The sequence below is a fragment of the Cryptomeria japonica genome, chromosome 3, assembly GCF_030272615.1.
Source record: "Cryptomeria japonica chromosome 3, Sugi_1.0, whole genome shotgun sequence".
Classification (NCBI taxonomy): domain Eukaryota; kingdom Viridiplantae; phylum Streptophyta; class Pinopsida; order Cupressales; family Cupressaceae; genus Cryptomeria; species Cryptomeria japonica.
This window is the reverse complement of record NC_081407.1, coordinates 552588782-552613945: the sequence shown is the minus strand read 5'-3', so window position 1 is coordinate 552613945 and position 25164 is coordinate 552588782. Positions and strand designations below refer to the sequence as shown.

Here is a 25164-nt window from a genome sequence, read left to right as displayed (position 1 = left end):
TTGGTCATGTTGAAAAGTCTACCCGGTGCACTGTAGTTTATAGGGGATGCTATACCCAATTCCTGCAATCTAAAATAAAAACATATATGCAATCCTTACCTTGTACCCTAGGTAGCCAGGTGTTGAAGTTAATAGAGGTGCAAACCCATTTCTGATTGGGTATAGGCAGGGGCTGCAACAAACCAGCTGGATAAGTATGTTCATTTTTGTTTTGGTGGCATGGGGGCATTGCTTAACATACTTAAGGAATTCATTTTTATGTCCTTTCCATGTGAATCTTTCTCGGATTTCCTTGTAAGTCCTGAAGAAACCCAAGTGACCAACCATAGATGCATCATGGAAAGTCATCAATATCTTCACCTTAAGTTTTGAATTAAGTACTAGATAAATTCTCTCCTTATAGATTATCAACTCATTATTCACCAAGTATCTATCATCCTGTATAGTGCCCTCTGCTATACTTGTTGCCCATGAGTCCTTGGCATATTCTATTAAAACCATCTCCCTCCAATCAATAGTGATCTCAACTAAGGAGAACAAGTGGGGTCTCCTAGATAGTGATCAGCAACCACATTTTTCTTCCCCTTGACATAAAACATATCAAAATCATATACCTAAAGTCTACTCACCCATTTTTGTGGTTTGTCATTTAGGTCCTTTTGATTCAAGAAGTATTTTAAACTATTGTAGGCAGTCTTAACAATGAACTTGACTCCCACCAAGAAAGGTTCGAATTTGGCCAAGGCATGCATGATGGTCAACATCTCTTTGTCATATATCGAATAGCTCTTTTCCACACCTCTCAACTTCCTGCTTTTGAAGGCAATCAAATGACTTTCCTGCATCAGCACAATACCTATTCCTTTTCCTAAGGCATCACATTCCAACTCAAAAGATTTAGAGAAGTCAAGAATAGCTAAGATTGGGAAAGTACTCATCATCTATTTGAAGTGATCAAAACATTATTGTGTTGCATCTGACCACACAAAAGCCCCTTTCTTGGTCAAATATGTAAGTGGAGTTGTTGCGTGTGAGAATCCCTTAACTAATCTCTTGTAGTAACCACACAGTCCAAATAATCCCTTGAGTTGAGAGAGCTTCATAAGTGTAGGCCAATCGACAATTGCCCTAATTTTTTTAAGATATATCCTCACACCCGTAGAGCTAATGATGTGGTCAAGGTAGAGAAGTTTTGTCATGCTGAAATCACATGTAGAGTCCTTGGTGTATAATGAGTCACTCCCCAATATACTCAGTACCTCTTCAAGATGCCTTATGTGTTTTTCCCAAGTTTTGCTAAAAATCAAGATATCATCAAAAAATATGAGAGCAAACTTCCTGAGTTGCTTGCGGAAAACCTGATTCATACATGATTGAAAAGTGGCCGGTGAATTTAGTCAAACCCAATGGCATCATTAGGAACTTAAGGTGACCAAAATGACATCTGAAAAATGTTTTTCCTACATCCTCTCTCCTCATTCTGAGTTGGTGGTATCCTGACCTCAAATCAATCTTAGAAAAAGCATTATGCAGCTCATCAATTTGAGGAATAGGATACCTGTTCTTGATAGTGTTCTTGTTTAGTGCTTTGTAATCAATGCACATTCGCATTGTCATCTTTTGTTTTTAAACAACACTATTACTGAAGCAAAAGGGCTCTTGCTAGGTCTAATGTGCACCATACTTAGTAATTCTTTAATGGATTTTTTGATTTCATCTTTATGCCTCTTTGGAAGTCTATAGGGCATAGTGATCACTGTTTAGAACCCTTCTCCAACTCTATGACATGCTCGATGCCTCTCTCAAGTGGTACTCCAGGAGGTATACTATTGAACACCTTACTATGCTTGGATAGGAATTTTTGAATGTCTGGATGATAAGTGCTCTTCTGCTGCTCTGCAAGTATTGGCATTATGAGACACTATTGCCCATTTCACCTTATCGTGTCTAATTAACTTCTCCATCCTTTTAAATAATACTACTCTCAAACCACCATCTTACATTTCTCTGAGCACGATTTTCTTCCTAGTGACTGAAATCTCATCTGCATGGTATGCAAATTCATTTTCAACTCCACAAGTGTCCTCATCTAGTGCATTTCTAGAACCACATCAGTGTCTCCTATATTCTCCACATAGAAACTATCTTTCAACTCTTATTCCCCCAACTGTATACTCGGATTAAAAATCTTGCAAGTGCAAGTGAGTTTAAATCCATTTGCCGCCATTACCTTGAATCTTCCAAATTCTTCTATTTTGGGTCCTCTTTTGGCCACAAGGCCCTCATCAATGAAATTGTGGGTGGCACCTATATCAATGAGAGATATTATTAGCTACCACAAAGTACACACCTCACTTTGAATAATCCCACTTTTGAAAGCTAGAGAGTTGGACAATGGTCCCATCACAACCCTGTCCCTTTTCTGTGTCTTCTGATAAACTCTCTTCTTCACTGCTCTTAGATACTGAGTGCTGATCTGATTTTTCTCAAACTAACTTATTTGCTGAAAAGTATTCAATCTGTTTAGCCTTTGCCTTAACAACACTCTTATGAGTTATATACCATGGCTCCCTGCCATGAAAGCACAATTTTTATCTTCTGAGGTCATTTAGCTGACACTATTCAATCTGTTTATCTCATGCCTTTCTGATTTGATTCCCTGTAAAAATGTCCTTTTTCTTTACCCTTCTTGCGTAGGAATCCTTTTGAATGAAATTTATTCTTGAAAGTGGAAGACTCCATGCCCCTAGCCTTTTTGATGGCCTTTTGTTATGTCGGTGAACTAAGTGCTTTAATTCAACCCCCCAAAGGATCTGATAATCCATCCATGAAGAGAACAAGTCTCCTCTCTGAATTATCAGTTACTAATACTAACAACCTCTAAAAATCAGCAACATAGGCATCCACTACAACCCATTGGTTTAATTGAGACAACTCCTTAAGATGCAATTCTGGGTCCTTTTTATCAAACCTGTCAATAAGCCTTTTGGTGAACTTTGCATATGAGGTAATTTGATCATGTCACATTAAAATCATCCCATGATGCCACCATTCATGAGCAATACCATGTAGGTGAATAGCAACATATCTGATCGCCACATCTTCTTGCATGGGGTTAAGCTAAAAGTAGGTGTCCAATCTTTGCACCCAAGCTCTCGTTGTAGTCTTCCTGACCCATCATAGTAAGGGAGGGTTAGTTTCCCAACCTTGTTCAGTTAATCATTATTATGTGCTCTTCCACCTGCAAGAGGCCTATGCTTCAATCTGAGGTCCATATAATCTTTGAAAGATATCGCAGCCTAGAAACTTGGACCTGCATCCGTTCAATCTCTTATGAACTGGTCTCAAATCATTCATTGGAGGTTCATTTTCAGCTTGCTCCTGAACTCTAAGAGTAAAGACTGGCAACAGTGGTCTAATTTATAGTTATGTTATTCACTGAGTTATCTCCTTGCCCATTATTGGCTCCATTGTTATGCTTGATGTCGTTATTATTGCCTCTAAATTGTTGAGCCATCATATCTACTGTTGTGCAATGCGCTGGTTTGTTTCCTGTGCAGGTTGATTTGTTTCCTTTGTGCCCTAACCAAGTTATTTAGAATGTTCACTGTAGGATCCTCCCCTGCATCTCTATCACCCATGTTTACTTCTCATTGTTCACCGTTTGCTAATAAGTTTGTTTCTTCTTGTTCTACAAGGTTTGGGTTGGATCTGATTCTTCTGGTGTTATAATGGTGTATAAGGCTGCATTACTCAAACCCCATTCATGTCATTGTTCATTCACACTGAATTATTCAGAATTCGTCAGGATGGCAAGATATGATGCTCTAATACCACTGCAATATACACCCTTAACTTTTCTTTTCTTTTTTTTTCCCCGAATGCTGGTTTTGATGTTTTGAAAGGTAACCCAAAATTTAGAAATAGATAATGCAGTAAACAATATTTGCAATACTGATATATAAAGAATAACACCCAAAAAGCACAATATTCAAATACCAACAACTGGGAATGTATATCAGATTTAGTAAAGAGTGTGGACAACAATATATGGCCAATATTATTAATACTCAGATGGCCAAATGGCTTCAAAATGACAATACAACTGTACTCTTAAGGTTTGATTATGAACAAGTCTGATTTTACATTTATAATAGCAAACTAGAACCACAAAACTTGGACGCGGCACTCCACAATCAGCTCTCCAAGCCATGGACTGGATTTCTCTTGAATGGAAAGCCCTAGTCACCCTCCAAACAGCAAAAAAGGGCCCTCAACTTGGATGCCAAGACTTCCAGCTATTCCCAAGCCTAGGTCATTGTTGTACGGCCAACCTAGGGAAGGAAGCAGCCAACAAAAAGAAGTGGAAGATGTCTACAATAATCCTCTTATCCTCTCCTCCTTGTCTCCACAAATCTGTCCTTTATTTCTATACTCAAAACTGAAGATGCAAACTGAAATCTCAAACAATGAAGCCTGGATGTAGTCTCTAGATGAAACCACCAACAAATTTACGAGGAAGGATCTTTCACCATCGAAGTAGATGTCCTTGGTGAAGGATTTTGTCCTCACAAAGCCTAGGGTTGAACAAGTTCAAGCCAGCTGAGTCTTGTTATCAATTTTCTCCAAATATGAATGTTGCAAATGAGCTCAAGGGGCATATTTATTTACCTCTGAATCCCATGCCCAGGTAGGTTATAAAATATTTTGTTTTATTTAAAACACCCCCTTATTTCTCTCCATGCAGGCGTCCACCCCTAGAAGGTCACTTTATTTAATATTTTAAAACAACTCCTCATACCCCCTAGGTGCCCATGTAAGGTTACTTTATTAAATTAAATAACGTTAAGTTAAATATTTAATTTAACTTTAATACATTACCATTATTTAAAATAATACCGTTGGACATCATTAATCACCAAATTGTTATCATCCAATCCAATCAACAACTACCACAAAGTAGTAATATTGCCAATTGGCCAAGTCAGTGTCCAGATTGTCGTTTAAAATAGTAAAAGCAGACAAACTGTCAGAAATCTCTCTAGAAAGTGTTATAGTACAAATCTCAACAAACTGAGCTCAAAGCAACACCTGTTATGCCAGATTAGCTGGACTGAATATTCACCAAAACCCCAATACTAACCCTAAATCTTAGCCTATGGGAACTTGCTAAATAGGCTAATGGTCATCATGCTGTCAATGCTTAGGAAGGGGGCATTACATGTTTGTGACATCAAGTTAGCAAACACTATTGGGTTTTATATTTCAGTGTAACTCAAAATTTTAGCCCTTTACAAAATTCTTACAGTTCTGTAAAAACATTACATTCATAAAGGCAGTGAAAAGTGAATTATAGAACCAATATCAACATGTATGGAAATTACACAATAATTGAGAGGTCTTCAGAATCAATTAAATGTTCTAAACAAGTAGTTTAATGATTCCTTTCCTTTGAAGAAAAGATGTATTAGCCTTGGTTTCTCATAAAAGAGTGAAAATACTCAACATTAAATCATCATCAATCAAGTTAGTAGCTAAGGTCTTAAATAGAAGATATGTGCCAAAAATATTTTTCATAAAGTATATACTAGTGCTATCTATCTATATAGTCCTTGTGGAAATTTTAAAAATTGTCAAAACATGTTGCATGCTACTCTACTCTACTTGTATTGTCCGAAATATAAGATCTCTTGTTGATTTGATTTTATGTTTTATTTATATTTTTTAATTTTTTATCGTAACTTGTTTATCCATTTTGTAAGTTTTGGGCCTAGCATTTCTCTCACTGTCCATGTCTCTTAAATTATATCTATTTCCAGTTTTAGGTAAGTTGCATTGCCTGTAAGCCAATTTTCAACACCATTTCCAAGACATTAAAATTTCCTTGCTAATATATCCCATTCAAAGAAATATTCAAACTTTTCATGTATGTTAAATTGAATCACTATGCTTATTACTTAAGTTGTTTTCTTTATTCAAGTTCAGGAAATATCTATGCAACCACGTGCAATTTTAACTATTATGTTAGCTAATGCATGAAATAATGATTTGGTACACCAGGACTAGTAGTTTCTGTTGTTGATCCTCAACCAGGGGAAACTATTGTTGATTGTTGTGCCGCACCTGGAGGGAAGACTTTGTTCATGGCATCACGTCTGCAGGGTCAAGGTGATCTTCCTGATAAAATGCATTATTTTAGACATTTACAGAGTACTTGGTATTTGATATAAAATACTTAAATGTGTTTTAGTTAGCAGTTAGGAATTTTTGGCCTGTATTTTCCTGAATGATTGATAGTCTTATAGAGCTTGATTGTCTTCAGAAATCTATTTTTCTTTTTGTTCATGACTGTCATCGATGCAATGCTTATTTGAGTTAAATACTTATTAACCCATATACAACGTTGCTTATTTGCAGGGAAAATAATTGCAATTGATATAAATCAAGGACGCTTACGAATGGTTGAAGAGGCAGCAATAATACAAGCTTTAGATAGTGTTGTAACTACTTGTCACAATGATATTTGTGACTTTGTTGTAAGTCATTGCTTGAAGAATTTTTTAGTCTGGATTGATAGTTCATTCATTTATCTTCCTTTTGGAAATATGTGGGCATGATTGGAGCAAATATTTTAAGTTTTCCCTTAACAACAAATTCAATCTTGCTTGTATTAACAATGGAATTGAAACAGTGCACACTTTAGCACAATTACCTAGGAATATTGACCTTTTAGTACACTATTTGTTTGTGTAGATTTTTCTGGAAAGCATGCTAGGCAAAAATCTTTGGCATTATTGCCTTATGAATACTACACATAGAGTATGCACTTCCTCAAGTGTGAACTTACGTGCAAAAGTATCTTTTGAGATGGACCACCATATATTATGAAGTGAAGGGGTCTGCTACTTTTGTTCTCGCCAAAAGATTGATTTTGATGAGTTTTATATTTTTCAATGTTCAGTTGGCTATGAAATTTGTGAGAGATTATATAGAGATTTTGGTGGATCTCATCCATTTTCTTTTGCTACCTTGATTAAAGATGCTTGACCTTGTTTCTTTGTGATGTCGCCACATTTAGGTTAGGTCTATTCATGGTGTCTATTCATGGTGGTCCAAGATCTACCAATTTGATTGGCTTCTTGTTTCAAGCTATCACAAATGTTGGAGGCTTAAAGAATTTGTTGGATGCCATTAATTCTCATAGAAGTGGAGATAGATTGACAAGCATATTGCTCATCACTGCAATCTACTACTGCTAAGACTCTTTGGCACCCTAACTCTCATTTTGATGGTCATGGATTTATCTCTTCTTGATGTTAGGGACCCAACACCCCTCTTTCATTGCACTAATCTTGGGGAAAAGCTCACATTACTAGTTTCTTCTCTACCACCAATAATTCTTTGGCTTTGGGTGTTACAAGAGGTTCTATGTGATTGATTGCTTTTGAGGATTGTCTAGCCAAACCCCATTAGCCCGAGATTTTCCATAATGAGCATTCTCAGACTTCTAATTTTTTCTATTACAATGATCAATGATAATATTGTTGACTTTCTAACACATCCCAAAATATTGGTATGTAAGGTTTTTGGGTCCTTCCTTGGTTCTTTTGCCCTAGTTTTTTGCTTTTGTAAGTGAATGTATGTTCTATTCCCTTTGATATGTTCTTAGTCAATTTTGGAGATTAATATGATTGATTTCTTTCTTTTTGATATTCATGGGGCCAAACAAAACTAAAAATCTAGTCTTCACGAATGCAGTGCTTGTAAGCAGCACAAAAGTTTACTTAAAAATAATGCCCCAATTTAGTCATATCATAGCTCTAAAACTTGGTAAGTACTGGTGAGTTTTTCAGTTGGACAACTAACTTGCCCATGATTTGTGAGTCGAGTTGGCTGAAAAAACTGCTAGTTAGCATGTTTCTCACCAAGACTCTTTTGGATCTAGTGAGTCCAATAGATAGATTCATCTGATGCCAAAACAGAAAATAAATGCATAAAACTCCAAAAACTTTGCTTGACAACTTTGCCTTAATGAATTTGAATGCTAGTGGCATGAAGTAATTTTTGGGTGGTTGAAAGGATTTATTTATGGTTGGAGTGTGGTTTGATAAGTATTTTTCTTGGGCTTTTTTATTCATTTTTTTCCTAGTTATGTTGCTTCATGGAACGTAAGGTAGAAAGGAGCCTACATGGAAGCATTGCTCATCAGGTGCAATCAAGGGCATGGTGAGCTATAATTATTGTGGGTTTAGTGTGAGGAGGTATCAGTTGCCTCAAATACTACTTGGCTTGAATTGCTAGCCAAGATGTCAAATTCCGTGACCAAGTGGGGGTAGCAATGCAAGGAGAAGCGAATGCCCTACTTTTTAGCAAAGGAGAAGAAAACTAAAAGAAAAAGGACGATGGAAGCAATTGCACCAATGATGAATATGACAACCATCCTTGATTTATTGGAGGCTCTGATTAATAATGATGAACAGTAAATACCCACCAAATACTAAGAGGGGGGGGTGAATTAGTATAGACAAAAACTTCTTTAAGAAACAACTTAAACTGCAAAGACTGCACTAATTGGTAAACAACATCACCGATCTAAATCAAGGCAATACCAGTAAAACACAGTGACTGTAAAAGTCATAAACCGCTAACTTTTAGATCTTCACAAAACCTAATATCTCATTTCCACTTCACCCATATGCTTAAACAAGTAATACATCAGAAATATAATGACCACTGGATCAGCTTGCATTACCGCTTAACAGAAAACACAAAACATCACATGAAAAAGCATCAGACATGACACACTTATTTTTCATGTGGAAACCCAACTGGGAAAAACCACGGTGGGGATGAATACCCACAAGTTGTTCTTGAACTCTTCTGAAGTTCGCTTTGTTAGGAGCCTAGTCCGATTAAAGACTTTACAACAGGTTTTGCTACGGATCACCCAATTAAGGGATGGCTAAATACCCGGTTAGAGGTTAAAACCCTATTAAAGGTTACCTTATGAGAGGATTTTAAGAACTCAATGATTTTGAGTCACCTTGTTAAAGGATTTACAAAAAGCCAGTTAAAGCTACCCAGTAAAGGGATTTTCCATCTGCTGAAATGGTTAGAAGTCAACAGGTAATACACTGATCTGATAACAACACTCAATGTCAAGGCAGATCCACTTCAGTTCCTTTACATCTGCAATTACACTCTGCAGGTATCTACTCACTTCTCTGGTCTGGCAAGAATCACCTCACATACAATCATTTGCCAACAAACTCAAATGAAAATCATCATCGACCTTATAGACAACAATTAGGTCGGTAGCCAAAACCTAAAACCCTAAGCATCTAGGTTAACAATGCAGTCGGTCCAATCCTGACCGTTTAATCACATTACATAGGGTAAAACAATCTTGAACAAATCTCAAGATGTTCTCCATCGTCCGTTCTTCACCGCTTCTGGAAGCTGATAACCCATTACGCGCTCTCCATCGTTTACTAGGATTTTGCACATTCCCGAGGTAGATAGAATCAATCTTCTTCATGCAAGATCCTCAAGAAGATTTTTCACGCGTACAAGGCTGACGTGGTAATGTGATCTAATCTTCATTTCAATGCTAACCCATCATAGGATGTCGTCGGTCGAATCACACAGACTTGGAATGCATCAACCAGAAACCCTGAAGCTGAGACTACCAACCGGTAGTCATATCAAATGAAACCTCGATACAAACTTTGCATATACCGGTTCACACTCCAACATACCGGTTCACTTTTTGCGTATACCGGTTCATACCATCATACCGGTTCACTTGCCAGTTTGCTTACTTCAATATACTGGTTCACACTTCAGCATATTGACATCAATGACAAAATACAATCGTCATGTCATCAAACTCTGCACATATGCCAATAGGCTCTTTTACTAGAATGCAGATTTGGCATTCCTACACTTACATTGAAGAAAGTTCAAGCTGTATTAATTCTCCTAGCATCTTCATTTATCACAACATTTTAGGTGTACAATCTTCTGTTGAAGGTACTACAATCGAAAGGAAGCACTATGAAGCAAGAATAGTCATTGCATATTTTTTGGTATTGTAATAAATATAATGTACCATTTAATGTGGTGAGCAGCCCATCATGGGATTCCTTGATAACTTACAATCATTACTAGTGTATGGTTTAAGACACCAACATGACTTGATTTCAATGAGGTATTGTTCAAGGAAGTTGTTAAAATTACACGGCTGATAGTAGAAGACCAAAAGAGAATATGGCGAGAAAGGACTAACACATTTAATTTGATGCGTGGAAAGATGGCAAGAATATGGTCCTCATTAAATTTGTAGTGGCTTCTAATGCCACATTGGTGTTTTTTGAGTACTTAGATGTCTCATTTGAAGTCAAGAATGCAAAGACATGCAATTTGTTGGAGGTGGAGAACGTCATTCAAATTGTCATCAATGATGCAATTGTTTATGTAGTCACAAGGAGACTTCTTCAAGATATGCATCCCACCAATTTTTGGAGCTCTTGTGCTATTCATTGATTTGATTTGTTGATTAATTACATTTGGAAGATGGGTTTAAAGAATGGTTGAAGATTCTAGAAATGTCATGAAATTTATCTACAACCATACTTGGATGCTTAGATTGATGAGAGAGCACATCAAAAGAAAAGGAGCTTGTGTGATCTAAGGTCACATGATTTGACATGAACTTCATAGCATTGCAAAGCATTGTAGGGGCACTACTTTTTCTCAAGTAGATGTTTATGAACAATTTTTGGTTGGAGTCTACATAGTGCAAATGGGTGGAAGGGGAGAAGGTCATGGGGACAATCTTTGATGTGTTGTTTGCTAGTAGTGCTACAGAGATACTTGAGTTAATTTTATGTAATGTCTCCTTCTCAAGCCTAGTTAGTTTGGTGACCGTTAGCCTATTTTTCAAGTTCCTATAGGCTAATTGGTAAGGAAAAGGGGACCCCAAACTTCTTAGAGAAAGCATCTATGTTTAGTAAGTCACTCAATGAGCTTTGATCATCATTCTGCTTCTTCAATTTCATGATGGTGTGGTTAGACTTGGAGTTTGATGCCCATTTTAGTGCTTCACACAACTTGGGTGAAATATTCTAAATATGCACTTAAGTTTTTAATTTTGAATTAATAAAGTAGCTGCTTAAGTATTATTTTTTTATAAAAGATGTGTATGTACCTCAAAAGTGGATGCCTAGGAGAGATAGGGAAGGCTTTGCACATGAAATGACATTTTATAATTCAAAAGGTCATTATTATGTGGAGTAGATCAAATTATCTTGCATATGTTATAAAGCCATATCAGAGATAGCAACCATTTTGGTTTTCATATATATCTTATAATATCAGCATATAAGTAATATCAATTGTATTTCATAAAAAGCATCATTTGTAAAGTATCAACTTCTATTGTTATAATCTTAAGCACTATTTGAGATTATTAAGGAAAGAAATCTCTTGTAGTTGATCCTTGATAGATAATTGTCCCAATTTCCTAAGTTTGACCATAAGGGGACATTACAAGTGGTATCGGAGCATTAAATTTTGTGGTTATATTGCATTGTTCCTAAGATAGGATATTACAATGGTTTTGTTACCCATTTTTTATTTTCCAGTTCAATCAAGTGGAGCTGGTTAAGTTTTATAATTTTAAGGGCACGGGTCTGTTATTTGAGTGTTTTGCCAAGAGATGCTATAAAGTGCCATAAAAGAACTTCAGATAAATGTAATTGTTCACAATCAAGAAAAACCAAACAAAATTGCATATTTTAAAAGGCATTTTTATTATTCATGAATGTCAAATGACATGCTCCCACACAAGTCGTGGGAATAACTACCATAATATATTATTAAAGAAAATGATGCATATAGAAATGAAGGTATAAACAAAGACAAGGGATCCGTCCTTGCCTTTTAATGATGAACCCCTGCAGTTGAGCAACTTCATCTCCAACTCCTTCCTAGAGGTCCCCCTGCTGCTCCAAATGTCTGCAGAGAGATAGAGGAAAATTGTGTTAGAGCTCGGGATGCCATATCCTTGCATATACATCGTCATTACATGCACAATTTACTCCTATAATGCATTGTATCAGTCTAACCATTATATGTATCAGAGGAAAACAAAGAGCAAATCTGAAACTCATGGTTTTATATAACAAGTTTGTCCAATGTGCAGATGCACGTACAGTGTTGACGTGGCTAAAGTCGTATTACCAACTCTCTCTGGTCAATGTAGAATAGAATTTGTTGAGTATCCCATCCTCTCTTGTGTAAGGAATCCCTAATGCTGTTTTAGATGATCAAGGTTTTGTTGATGTGTTTTTCATGCACATGCAAACACAAAATAAAATACCAAGGTACCTTATCCTCTCTTGAACAAAGTTATTCAAATGCTGAAGATTTGCCTAAGGATCAATCGAAATAACTCCAATGTTCTAGTATGTAGGGTCTCTACGTGTGGATAAGCTCTATTGGTGTGATGTGATTTTGTTGGATTCACAAGAGGACTTACATTTGAATGCCTGAATGCTTAATTAGCTGGAACTCAAGTCCTATCTACTCACCAGGGAGAATAAAGAAATAGCAAAAGGTGTAGGGTTTAGAGAGTCTAATCTAAGACCTAGAATGTAAGAAGGTAGATGAATGACCAGGTGGAGTCCTACTAGGCTAGGTCTCACCATCAACTAGAACAATCTGACACCAACTCAGTGCAATCTTCTAAGGCATGCTTCGAATATGTTCAAATCATTTATTATCATACGTTGATCACCATTCAAGTTGATGCATGAACAATAGACACAGGACAATTTGAAGTTAAGCTCATAAATGCTAGTTGACCACACAGGGCACACTTACAGTCAGTAAGAGGGTAGTGGTTTGGACTAGGCGAATTCCACGCGAGTGCTTTCAGTAACTTCCTTCATTCAATCTAATCATTTACCATCTAAAATGAAGATTCAACAAGAAACCATGCATATTGCAAAGAAACAACACACTTCACCATAACTTAAATGAAAATGGAGTTCATTTACAATCAAGGCAACAATTTCTTGCCTTCTCCTACTCTACTCTAACTCCTATTCTATTGACTATTAACTTATTGACTATTGGCTGCTCTAACCACTATTAACTAACTATTAACCTTTACAAATGAAGAGCCAGAGCTTTATATAGAGAGCTCTTTACATTTCAATGGCTCTGATTGATTTACAATCAATGGCTAGGATTACAAGATGAAAACCCTAATTAGGGTTTGTTACAACAAACTCCTTTAGCCAATGTGAAAATTACATTCAATGCATGAGAACCAATAGGAAACAGGGGTAGGTACATCGGAGTTTGTGCCTCCATGCATAAGTGTAATACATTGAATCTGGACATGCTGATGTGGACCCTTCTGACTAGAGGAACAGTGACTGGGATGCATCCTTGTTTGGTACTTGCTCGTATCTCCTTGAAATGTTTGTAAGATCCTTCCTCTGACATTTTGTGATTTCTCTATGTGATAGAATGAGGTCCTTGAGAATATCTTGCTCTATTGCTTGAACACTTGAAGTCTTTAACACCTTAGTCTTCTTCTCCGCACTTAAGGTGTCCTTGATGATGATGAGGTTTGAAGAAGTTGTCCTTGTCCTGGCTTGATCTTCCTCCAACTTGATTTTGTTAATTTGTAAAACAAACAAAAATGGTGTTAAGTACACATGATATATTCGTTCTAACATAGTATTCCTCACTTCAAACCATCAACAAGAAGGCACTATAATCCACTTCGCTCTGGACCCTTTGGAAGGACAAGACCTATAATGAAATTTTCGCTCTAGACCCTCTCCAAGGACATGACCTATAATGAAATTCACTCTGGCCCCTCTCCAAGGACAAGTTCTATAATGAAATTCGCTCTGGACCCTTTCCAAGGACAGGTCCTATAATGAAATTCATTCTAGACCCTCTGGAAGGGTCAGGAGCACAATTTCACTTAATTCTCTAATCATAACTCATTCTTCAAGACATTAGACTTCATAATTGCACTCCTTCTAGGTATAGACAAGTCATTTGCTCCCAAAAATTGCTTAGGAATGGGGTCATTCAAGTGCTAAAGCAAGGTACAAGGTCCAGTGAAGAAGTTCTCTCTGGACCCTTTAGAAGGGTTAGGAGTGAAATTTGGCATTTTGCTCAATTTTCCTTCATAGAACTCATTTCTCATTCTTTTCTCATAAAAAACAAGTGCTTAGGAATAGGTTAGTTCAAAGGTTTGAGCAAGGTACAAGGCTTCTTGAAGAAATTCGCTCTGGACCCTTTGGAAGGGTTTGGAGCGAGTTTGCTCCCTTAGGCTCAATTCACACTTCTTTTTCTTTCAAATCACCTTAAACTTGACTTTCAAATCCTTCTTTCACCTCAATCAAGTCAATTTGCTTCCATTATTGCTCAAAATGAGATTAGTTCAATGGATTAGGTGAGGAATGAAGTCCTTTTAAAAATTTCGCTTTGGACCCTTTGGAAGGGTCAAGAGCTTAGAAGAAATTCGCTCTGGACCCTTTGGAAGGGTCAGGAGATTAGAAGAAATTCGCTTTGGACCCTTTGGAAGGGTCAGGAGCGAATTTTGTACTCTTGGTCAAATTTCTAACTCTTTCAAGGGCTAAGGGCATTCATCTGGATTTCAAATTCACTTTAAGTCATTAATCCTCTTCCAATCGCCATGGGAACAAGGTTTATGATGTAAATTAGGAGCAAGGAAGGAGATCCCAAGGAAATTCTCTCTGGACCCTCTGGAAAGGTCAGGAGCGAATTTTGAAGGATTAGTCTTGGACATCAATCAAACATTCAAACTTCACCTTCACTCACGTTGCCCTGGCCTTAGAACATGCTAACAAATCACCTTAAGGAAGCATCTAGTTCAAAATGTTGGATCAAAAGCACACCCTGACAATTTCGCTTAGGTACCTTTGGAAGGACAGGACCTAAAGAGGAATTTCAATCTGGACCCTTTGGAAGGGTCAGGAGCGAAATTTTTCTTTTTGGCTCAAATTCCTCATAGAACTTCATCTCACTTGGTTGCAACTCACTTCAAAGGTATGTATGAATCAACCTTGCCTCAATCACGCCAAAGATTTTGACCCAAACAAGGAGATCAAAGGAAATTCGCTCTGGACCCTTTGGAAGGGTCAGGAGCGAAATTGGCCATCTTGGTCAAATTCCTAACATTTCATCATCCAATCTTGTTTGAATACGCTCACAAGGCATAAATAGGTCATTCCTCATTCAGTCAAGGCGTAGGAGCAAGCCTTTTTGACCTAAGTTAGGAGATCCAAGGAAATTTGCTTTGGACCATTTGGAAGGGTCAGGAGCGAATTTTGCAATAATGCTCAAATTCATGACCTTTTCTCTAAATTACCAGGTGTAAGTTTGTTCAAAGGCATCCAAAGGGTGAAATCAAGCTAATTTCCTCCCAATCCACACCTTAAAGTGAGGGTTTCGTCCATAATAGGAGTCAAAAAGGAGCTAAGGATGATTTCGCTCCTATCCCTTTGGAAGGGTCGAGAGTGAATTTAACAATCTAGTTCAAATTCTTCACCTTTTGCTCAAATTTTTAAGTCTAGACTTGATCATTAGGCACTTTCTAAGGGCAAAATAGGTCAATTTTATACCAATCAATGCCTAGAGTACAAGAACTCATCATTCATTAACTGGACCAATCTCAAACCCTCGGGAAGAATCCTTGAGAACACATACTCACAAACCTTCATTCACTTCCTTAACTCAATGACATAGTGTTGACGTGTATTTTGTACACAATCATACACAGAATAAAATACCCAAGGGTACCTTATCCTCTCTTGAATAAAGTCTCTGATTGCTGAAGATGTCGCAAAAAAGGATCAATCAGGGTGACTCCAATGTTCTTTTATGTAGGGTCTCTACGTGTGGATAAGCACCAGTGGTCGTTGTGATTGCTGTTTCATCAAGGGGACTTACGTATCCGAATTGCAGGAACAAGATTTCCTAATACTAATGAATTCCAAAAAAGATCAAAAGGGGTAGGGTTTGCAAGAGATAAACTCTAATCTAATCCTAAGAATGACTCAATGTAGGCTAGACTTGGCAAGATTCTACCAACTTCAGTATTGCCAAGGAATTACAACTTTACTGAAACTGATGCGATCTTCTAAGGTGAATAATGATTTTCAAATCATCAAGAATCATAGGCACTACCATGAAGGTACATATCAATGACTCAATAATGAATGAAGGTTTATGCAATCCAAATATTTCCAGTCGACCACACAAGGCGTTCCTACAATCAGCAAGAAGCTAGTGGTTTGGAATGCGAATCCCACCAAAGATCAAGCCCAACACTTAGTCCTTCGAACTTAAATACTACTTTGACTGAGAATGATTCAAGAAAGTAAACAACCATGAAGATAACCACAAGAATTGCAATAAAACACCATAACTTCAATATTTTATTGATCTCAAAGCCATCATAAACAACAATTGTTTGGAATTCCTTCTTCAAAGCTCAATCTTGCTACAAAATAACTTGCTTCTCTAAAACTCTAACTATTTCTTATTGCTCTCTCTTAATTCTATTTCTATCTCTATATCAAAATGAAAATGAATGAGGGTATAAATAGCATCCTCAATTACAATGAACGGTCCAGATCAAAAGAAGATCAATGGCCAAGATTATGACACCTAAACCCTAATTAGGGTTTATTACAAATAGCCCCCTTTTTATTGAACAATATTAAATGCATAGCCAAATATTAAATTTGGCACAAAAACCTAGGAGACATAGACCAATGATAATTAAGGTGCCACATCATCTATAACAACCTTTCTTCTAGAATCTTATTCCCTTTCCAATGCTCCTTTTTAGCATATGCAATGAATCTAGACACGATTCCTTCGATCTCAGCAATTGGAATCTCGGGAAGATTCCTCATTCGTTCTTCCAAGTGGATGACCTGATCGAAAGCCTTGAGAAGAGCAGTGTCCCATTCAGGTTCAAGTTCTTTGATTTTCTCAATCAGGAGCATGGTGGCAAACATCTGATCCCGTTGCTCATCTATAATAACGTTCTCATCTTTGCAAAAGATGACCTTGACTCTTTCTTCTAATTCTTGCAAATCCACATCTGTCTCAACTGCAATCCTCCTGCCAAGAATAGTACATAATACTTCAAACACCTTGTCCTGGATCGGATGGATAATTTCTTCAACCTGATTGCATTTGTTACTGATGTCCTCAAAAAGAACTTCCTTCATCTGGAGTAAAGTTGACCATTGGAGCAAACTATGAGGTCCTCCATCCATTATCTTTTCTTGTGCTAGGACCTTCCTTGATGTTTGTCTGATTACTTGCAGGATAGGAATGATAACATCCTTAGTATGAGCAAAGGCGGCCACCGTTATCATTAGGTTGTGGATGATCTCAAGAACCTGGATAGCTCGGTGAATGGTCTACATCATTCTTGTTGCAAATTCAATAGCAACTGTATGGGATTTGTCAATCCAAGAGCTCATAAGCTGGACCAAACTCCTGACTCTCTCTGCCTCGCCAACTGATTCAAGGGGAAGTGCCTGTGCAGGAGATACTGCTGGATCCTGACATCTCAAAGGCTGATTGAGATGGCCAAATTAGCCTCTCCAAGCACCGACCTCTCGCTCAAGCTTCCTATTCTTTTCCATTTCTTCTCTAAGCTTGTCCTTAAGTGCTTCAAACGAATCGGTTGCCTCATCCAATGTTTGCTCGGCTGTGAGTGGACCAAGCTCAAATGTCTCTACATCATATTCCTCTGCGAGGATCTCACCTTCATACTTGTCCACTGCCGGTGTAGCTATTTGCAATTTCCTGGATCCTGTCTCATCTCTGATCATCTTGGACATCTTAGTAGCCTTCCTCTTTTCTGTCATTTCCTGAGAATTTCCAACAAGGCTCTCTAAATCAATCACATTATCTTCGTCCTCGATCACAATCACCCTTGTTAGTCTCTCTTTTAACCAATCTGGAATGGCAAACCTTGTTTCTCTAACCTGTATCTCATTAGGCAATGTTTCTTCTTCTCTGAGAGGAGATGTCACTTCGTCATTGTTCTTGTCTTCATGTAGCTCATTGACTTGGAGAGATCGGCTTGATGAACGTTGAGATGCCTGTCCTTCTTCATGTTTATCGTTCTGTACCATTGATTCCATAGATTCCTCCATTTCAAGTGTCTTCTTCTCTTGTTGAGAAGATGTGCCGGATGAACGATCTCGGTTGGCCTCTGGCTTCTTCTTGGAGGATTCCCTTTTCTCAGGTCTCTCCTTTCTCTTTGAGCCTCTAGGATGAGGATTACCCTCACTTACGCTTCGAAGGTTGCCTTCGCTTGTGCTTCTGGGATTAGGATTACCTTCACTTACACTTGCTCCTCCTTCTCCTGGCCTTTCCTCCAAAGTAAAAGTCATAGATATGCCCTGCTCTCTCAACTTTTGATGTTGCACATCAACCCATCTGCGAGTACAAGACAAAACTGGAGCCATCAAGGCATCTAGATCCAAAATTTCAGGTTCGTTCCAATCTAGTCTTACTGCTTTGCTTTCTCGGTCATAAGATGATTGGAGATGTCTGCCACTGTCCTGAGCTTGGTCGGCCACTCTGGAAATTTTGCATTTCCTGATAAAGTCTAAAGGCAATCTGGAATGCATCTTTCTTTTCACTTCAAGATCATCTGAGAGATTCATCACAAAGTCCTCTATCTGAGGTTCATGTCTGTATTTCCTTCCGACTGTCTCCTCTATATACCCATAAGGATCAAAACTCTCTCTCATGGCAAAGAATGAAAATGAATATAAAGCTAACTCCTTTTCTGCATCATCCATGGCTAGAGCATTAGGACATACATCAACTGAATTTCCTAGTATGATAGGAACAGGAACTCCATTTCCATGCCTGTGTCTGAATGCCTTTGCATATGCTGCCAACTGTCTAGTTACCTCAAGTAACACTATTCTGTCTGTCGGATATCTTGGCAACATGTAGGGAGGTGAAGGACATCCATGAACTCTAATATATGTAAACTTCTGAAATTGGATGAACCAAGCACCGTACCTCTTTACAAGCTCTTGTGCATCTTGAGATAGCCGATTGTGAATCCCACCTTGCAATGTCCTGGTGATGTTCATCGTGAAGGTATCATTGACTAACTTGTAGTCACTTCCTGGAGGATGATGCAAATGAACATAGGAATCACAAACTCTGACTTCCCCGGGCCCTCTTCCGATCACTCCTCTGTGAGGTAGTCCTGCATATTCAAAACTCCTTATCAAGGCATATATGATGTATGAACTCATGTGGAAAGACTTGGTAGCCTTCAGTCTTCTTAACTGCACGTCCAAGCAATGGCTAATCATTCTAGCCCGATGAATTGTTCCTTTTCCTTGCACTATCACTTGGATGAAGTAGAACATCCACTTCTCAAAATAGAAGGCTTGAGGAACCCCTGTAACTCGGTTGAGTAATGTTATCAAATCTCTGTACTCCTCCTGGAAGTCGATCCTATGTGGTGTGTTCGGAATCTTGCTCAGGCGAGGACGGCTCTTGAGTAACCAATTCTTGTTGATGATGCTTAAGCAAGTGTCTGGATCATCTTCGTACATGGACCTGGCTCCTTCCAAACTTTTGTAAATCATATCTTTATGTTCCGGCAGGTGAAAAGCTTCACTGATAGCCTCCTCTGAAAGATAAGCCAAAGTGTTTCCTTCCTTGGACACGATCGATCTGGACTGTGGATCATAATGGCGAGCACACTCGATCATCAACTCATGGCACTGGATTGCTGGAGGGAAGCCGACCGCCTTGATAATGCCACTTTCAATTATTCTCCTTGCGACAGGTGATGGCTTGCCAATGTAAGGGACCTCTCGAAACTTCTTCACACTGAAGTTTCCCAAGTTGGTATCTCCAATGCTGCTCCACTTCGACACGATCTTGGTCTCCAATTCTTCGTTCTTTTGATCTTCCTTCATGAGGGCTGGACGACTGGTAGATGCTCCTGTCTTCGGGGTCGCCATCGTGACACCTACACAACATTTCATAATGAGTAATGGATTTTGCAATATAGAAATATAGATTAGATTAAAGATTGAATTTTAGGAAACCTCATGATAAATCCTTGAATTATCATTTCCTAAATATAACGATGCAATTTTGGAATTCAAGATTCAAAATTCAAAATTCAAGATTGAGGCTAGGACGATTCAAAATTCAAAATTTGGACAAGGGAGATCTTGCCATACCTTTCTTGAGAACTATCTCTAAAAAGATGCAAAATTAGGAAATTCGCCTAGGCAAAATGAAAATTGGAGTCTTCAACGTGAGCTTCTCCTAGCAAATGCGCCTCCTTTATCAACTTCGCCACCTTTGGGGTCTTCAATGTCTTGAAGAGAAAATTCGCTCCAACTCCAAACAAAGTTCGCACTCCTCCTTGGATGGAAATTTCGCTCCTCTATTGCTCTTCCAAATTCGCATGCAACAATGATTGAATGATGGTTTAAAATGCTTGAAAGTACCCCTCTTATATAGGCGCTCACCTCCTTAATTGCACATAGGCCGACTTTTGGAAATAAGGCAAATAATAAATAAACTTTAAAGTTTAAATAAAATGGAGGCCGACTTTTATAAAAAATATGGAAATAAAACCCCAAGCGCTCTCCCTTTTATTTAATTTAATAATTAATTAATTTAAATGCCTTTGTAATTAATAATTTCGATTTTTTAAAAGGCCCAATCAATTCTTAAATGCCTTATGCGCTATTTTAAATGCCAATTTAATTAAATAATTCAAAGTTTTTATCGAATTTTAGCATTTAATGCACTTCAAAATTTATTGGCGCCAAAACATGAGAGATATAAGGGATACTAACCACATCGCTCTGGTCCCTGGGAGAGGGACAGGAGCGCCTTAGCCAACTTGGATTGATTTTCACGTTCAAAGTCGCTTCCTTTACGTCCAAACTGGGGTCTTCATTCGTAACTTGGAGTTTGATCTATTCAATTTTTTGAAATGAATGCCTCTTAGACCCTTTTCGCCCTGGTCCCTTGGTGAGGGACAGGAGCGATCTTTGCTTTTACTCCATGGTCCTTGTCCTTTGAATCGCCAAATCAACTTGCGAGGTAGGCAATGATCATCCTTGTTTGTTCTACGCATGCCGATCTTGTCCCTTGCAAAGCAAACTTGATTTTTGGAGATTTTCGCCCTGGTCCCTGACTGAGGGACAGGAGCGAACTTTACATTTTAGTCAAAATTTGCCGAGCCTTGGGGTCAATTCCTTGTTTATCATCTTCGAAAGGCACTCCCTACTTTGCACAATTCTTGCCTTGGCGTGATTCTGGAGGGAGATGTTTGATTTCATAGAAATCGCTCTGGTCCTTGACTGAAGGACAGGAGTGCCATTTTGTTCTTTGTGTGAACCCTTGATCATATCAACTTCAAATTGTCTTCAAAGCGAAAAACGTTGTTTCTTATTCCTTCTTAAGTCTTGCACACGATAGTAGTACTCCAAAATTAGGCACACTTGAAGAGTTTGCTCTGGTCCCTTGGAGAGGGACAGGAGCGCCTTAGGCAATTTGAGCAAGTTTTGTGGTCCCTTGCAACTTCGTTCCTCTTAGAGACATCCCAAACATCATTTTGACTCTGTACCTTGGCTTGGACTCGACCAAATTCGGAAGGGAATGCTAGATAATGCATATTTCGCCCTGGTCCCTTGGAGAGGGACAGGAGCGAACTTTCATTTGTAAGCTCATTTGTGTTTTGCCAACCTTCAAGATTATCTTCAACGGATTGGTTGGGTCACCTTTCCTTCATCTCAAACTTGAAATTCGCTTTTCCTTGGTCCAAAACTTGTCCTTTGAGAAAATCGCTCTGGTCCCTTGGGGAGGGACAAGAGCTATCTTTAAAATTCGCCTTGGTCCCTGACAGAGGGACAGGAGCGAACTTGACTTCTTGGGTAGATTTTCTCTTTCGTGGTCCATCCAAGTTATATTCAATGGAAAAAACGTACTTTACTTGATCCCTTCCAAGTCGCGAAATCATTTAATCTTGCAAGAATAAGGCAAACTTGGTGTTCAAGCCCTGGTCCTTCAGTGAGGGACAGGAGCGATTTTGTCATTTTAGCATATTTCCTTGTTTGCAAATTACTTCAAATTATCTTCAATGGATGAAACATGTCCTCCTTGATCTCCTTGAATCGAAAAATTGTCTTGGCCCCGCAAGGACAATGCAACTTTGAGAAACAAGCTCTAGTCCTTCAGTGAGGGACAGGAGCGATTTTTTGCCCTTAAGGTCAGAACTCAACTTTTCATTGCAAATGACTAAGTCTAGATACTCCATCATGTTGATTTCACCCCTTATTGCGTCCTTGACGCTTCAATTTGATCAAGTAAGGCCAAAAAATGCCCTAAGTAAACCATTTCGCCCTGGTCCCTGGGAGAAGGACAGGAGCGATTTGGCCTTAAACTTTAAAAATTTGCCATTTTGAGTCTCAAAAAATCTTCAAAACCTTCAATTCATGCTCGATTACATCTCCTGGCGACCCTGCACAAGACAAATGAAACAAGTCCATAACCAAGATGCATAAAATACCAATTTCGCCCTGGTCCCTGGGAGAGGGACAGGAGCGATTTTACCTCCATAGGCCAAAATATCAAGAATTTAGGCCTTCAGTGACTTCACAAGGCATAATTAGATCATCTCCAAGGCCAAGGGTCAATTATCAAACTTTCCAAAATTTGGTCAAAATTCACCTGGACAAAATTGCACAATTCCATCACTAACACTTAGGCAAAATTTGAACTTACTTTCAAAATTCCGACTGGACCTAGACAGACACACCTGACACCCTGACAAACTCATCCTACTTCAAAATTGCAATTCACGCGGGGATGCTCAATAATCTTCAAAATTGACTGGACTTCGGCTTGAAAATATTAAAAAAGGAAACCCTAAGGCTTAACCCTAGTCCAGATGACTCACTCACTTACTCAAAACCCTAAAAGCAGAGAGAAGAACAGGCAAACCAAGCAAAAAAAGAGGGGGTCCCCATTTTAATGGGGCGATGTGTGAAATGGTCACAACACATAGGTCTCAAAAGACAAGACTCCTAGCATGATACAAAGACTTCCTCAAACTCAATCAAGACTCAACCCTAGAAGCAAGACCCAGGCCTAACTAAGAGGAAACTTTCAATAGAGACCCTGACCTGGACCACCTACTGACCCATTTCAAGTCAAGCAAACCATCCTACCCTAATGATCTCTCTAGACACTCCAATGCAAAGATTAATAGCCAAGAACCAAAAAGACTAAGCCAAGAAAACTAACCCTAGAAAGCAAAAAAGTAGGGGTCCCCATTTGCAATGGGGCGATGTGTGAATACGTCACAACAGGTTCCAAATGTCAGGTCATGACTGCGGGATAGCTCAGTGATTTAACGTGTTTTGCTGGTAACACAAGGGGCCTTACGTTTGCAACAAGCTAGTCTGCATCTAACGATGTTGTGATTCTCAAATTGGTAAATAAAATCAAAAGGGAAGGGTTTAGAGATCCTAAGTGCAATGATAGGAATGACTAGTGTTGCGGGTAGACAAATTTCCATAAACCGATTCTTGTTTTTCCAAAGACACCCTCACAACTCAACAAGAACAGTACAATCTCCAAGGGGATGAAGGATTTTCAGACCAAAGATACTCATTTAGGCACCCAATTTTGGCGCAACCTAAAAGGAACACTTACAATTAAACTAAGCATAGTTTTGGGCTCAGACTAACCATACACGGTGACCTACAATCAACAAGTCCCCAATGGTATGAACCTCAATTGCATCAAATACCCTCACACTTCGCTATTAAAATCATTGAAGTCTACTTCTAACTAGCTAGAAAGAAACCATGCAAACAAAAGAAAACAAGGACAACAAACACCATATTTCAATGTTCATATATTTTCTTCAGCTGCCATTACAACAATTTTTGTAGCAATTCTATGCTACTCCTAATAATTTGAAAACTGCAACTACTTCTAACATCTAACTAACTACTAAAAATTCTAATATCTAACTAGAATCTAACAATCTAACCCTATACAATGAGAGGCATCCTGCCTTTATAGATTTTACAATTTGAACCAAATGTCAGGATTGACTGCATCCAACAGTCTTGATCTGCCTTCTAGAACTTGGCCACTTTAATCCATGCCTAGTTAATCCTCAGTTATCCTCCCAACCATATTCTCAACTACCTACAATTGTTTGGCATCAATTTGGGTCAATCTGGTAGTTGGAAATAACTGCCTGTGTTCCCCCTTCACTCTAAATACATTGGGTGGGGCCCACAGGCAACTTTTTTACAATAAAGCATTTTAGTTTTCAAACTGATTTTTTGGAATTAATTCTAGCTGTGCATTTCTGAGAATGCATACACTTGTTGCATTCCGAGTGCTCTTTTGTCTTCAGTCTTGCCAATTCAGTGGTGCCGCGCTTCCCCGTGCTTCGTTTTACGCTCTGCGGTGCGCCCTTCATTGGCAGCGCTTGTGACTATTGTTTTGATCCTGTGCTCCTGTATTTTCGCTTCCCGACCTCGATTGCGATGTCTCCAATTTTGTGCCTCAGGTCTTCCCTTTGATTCCTCTCGATGTTGTCGATCTGCAAACAATCAATTTCAACCTTAGTTAATCACTCCGACAAATTAAATAAATTTAACAAATATTAAATCTTTGGGGTAATCTCGGGCTTTGGGTTACAAGGAACTTGGTCTTTTTAGTCGCCTTGTGCGATTACTTAGATGCCCTTATGCCTTAGTAATTTTGGAATTTTATTTGCTGTGTGAGATTCCATTTTAAACTCCCCTCCCTAACAACTAGCAAACTTGGCCATTTTAGAAAAATGCAAGAATTAAGACATCTAATGTCAAACTCAGCCTTATTAGACGAAATGTGTGATTTTTGCTTCTGTTTTAAGTCTTGCAAATTCTTGTGCTTGGGCAATTCTTTTATCTCTTGGTTTTAAATGCCCCTCTCCTTTGAATGAAACTTGGCAATTTTGGCCTAGATCAGCGAATTTTTGCTCTCTGCGATTTGTGGTTTGGTTTTCCTTTCTCGCAAAAT

General features: G+C 38.4%; 1 protein-coding gene across 3 annotated transcripts in view; it reads left to right on the top strand.

Annotated features, from left to right (window-relative positions):
* LOC131029889 (uncharacterized) overlaps positions 1-25164 on the top strand; it is a 248757-nt gene that overhangs the window by 205926 nt on the left and 17667 nt on the right. For all 3 annotated transcript variants that reach the window (XM_057960549.2, XM_057960547.2, XM_057960548.2), the window contains 2 exons: positions 6061-6168; positions 6418-6536. In XM_057960549.2, coding sequence (XP_057816532.1) covers positions 6061-6168; positions 6418-6536 — 227 coding nt within the window. The remainder of the gene's footprint in view (positions 1-6060; positions 6169-6417; positions 6537-25164) is intronic.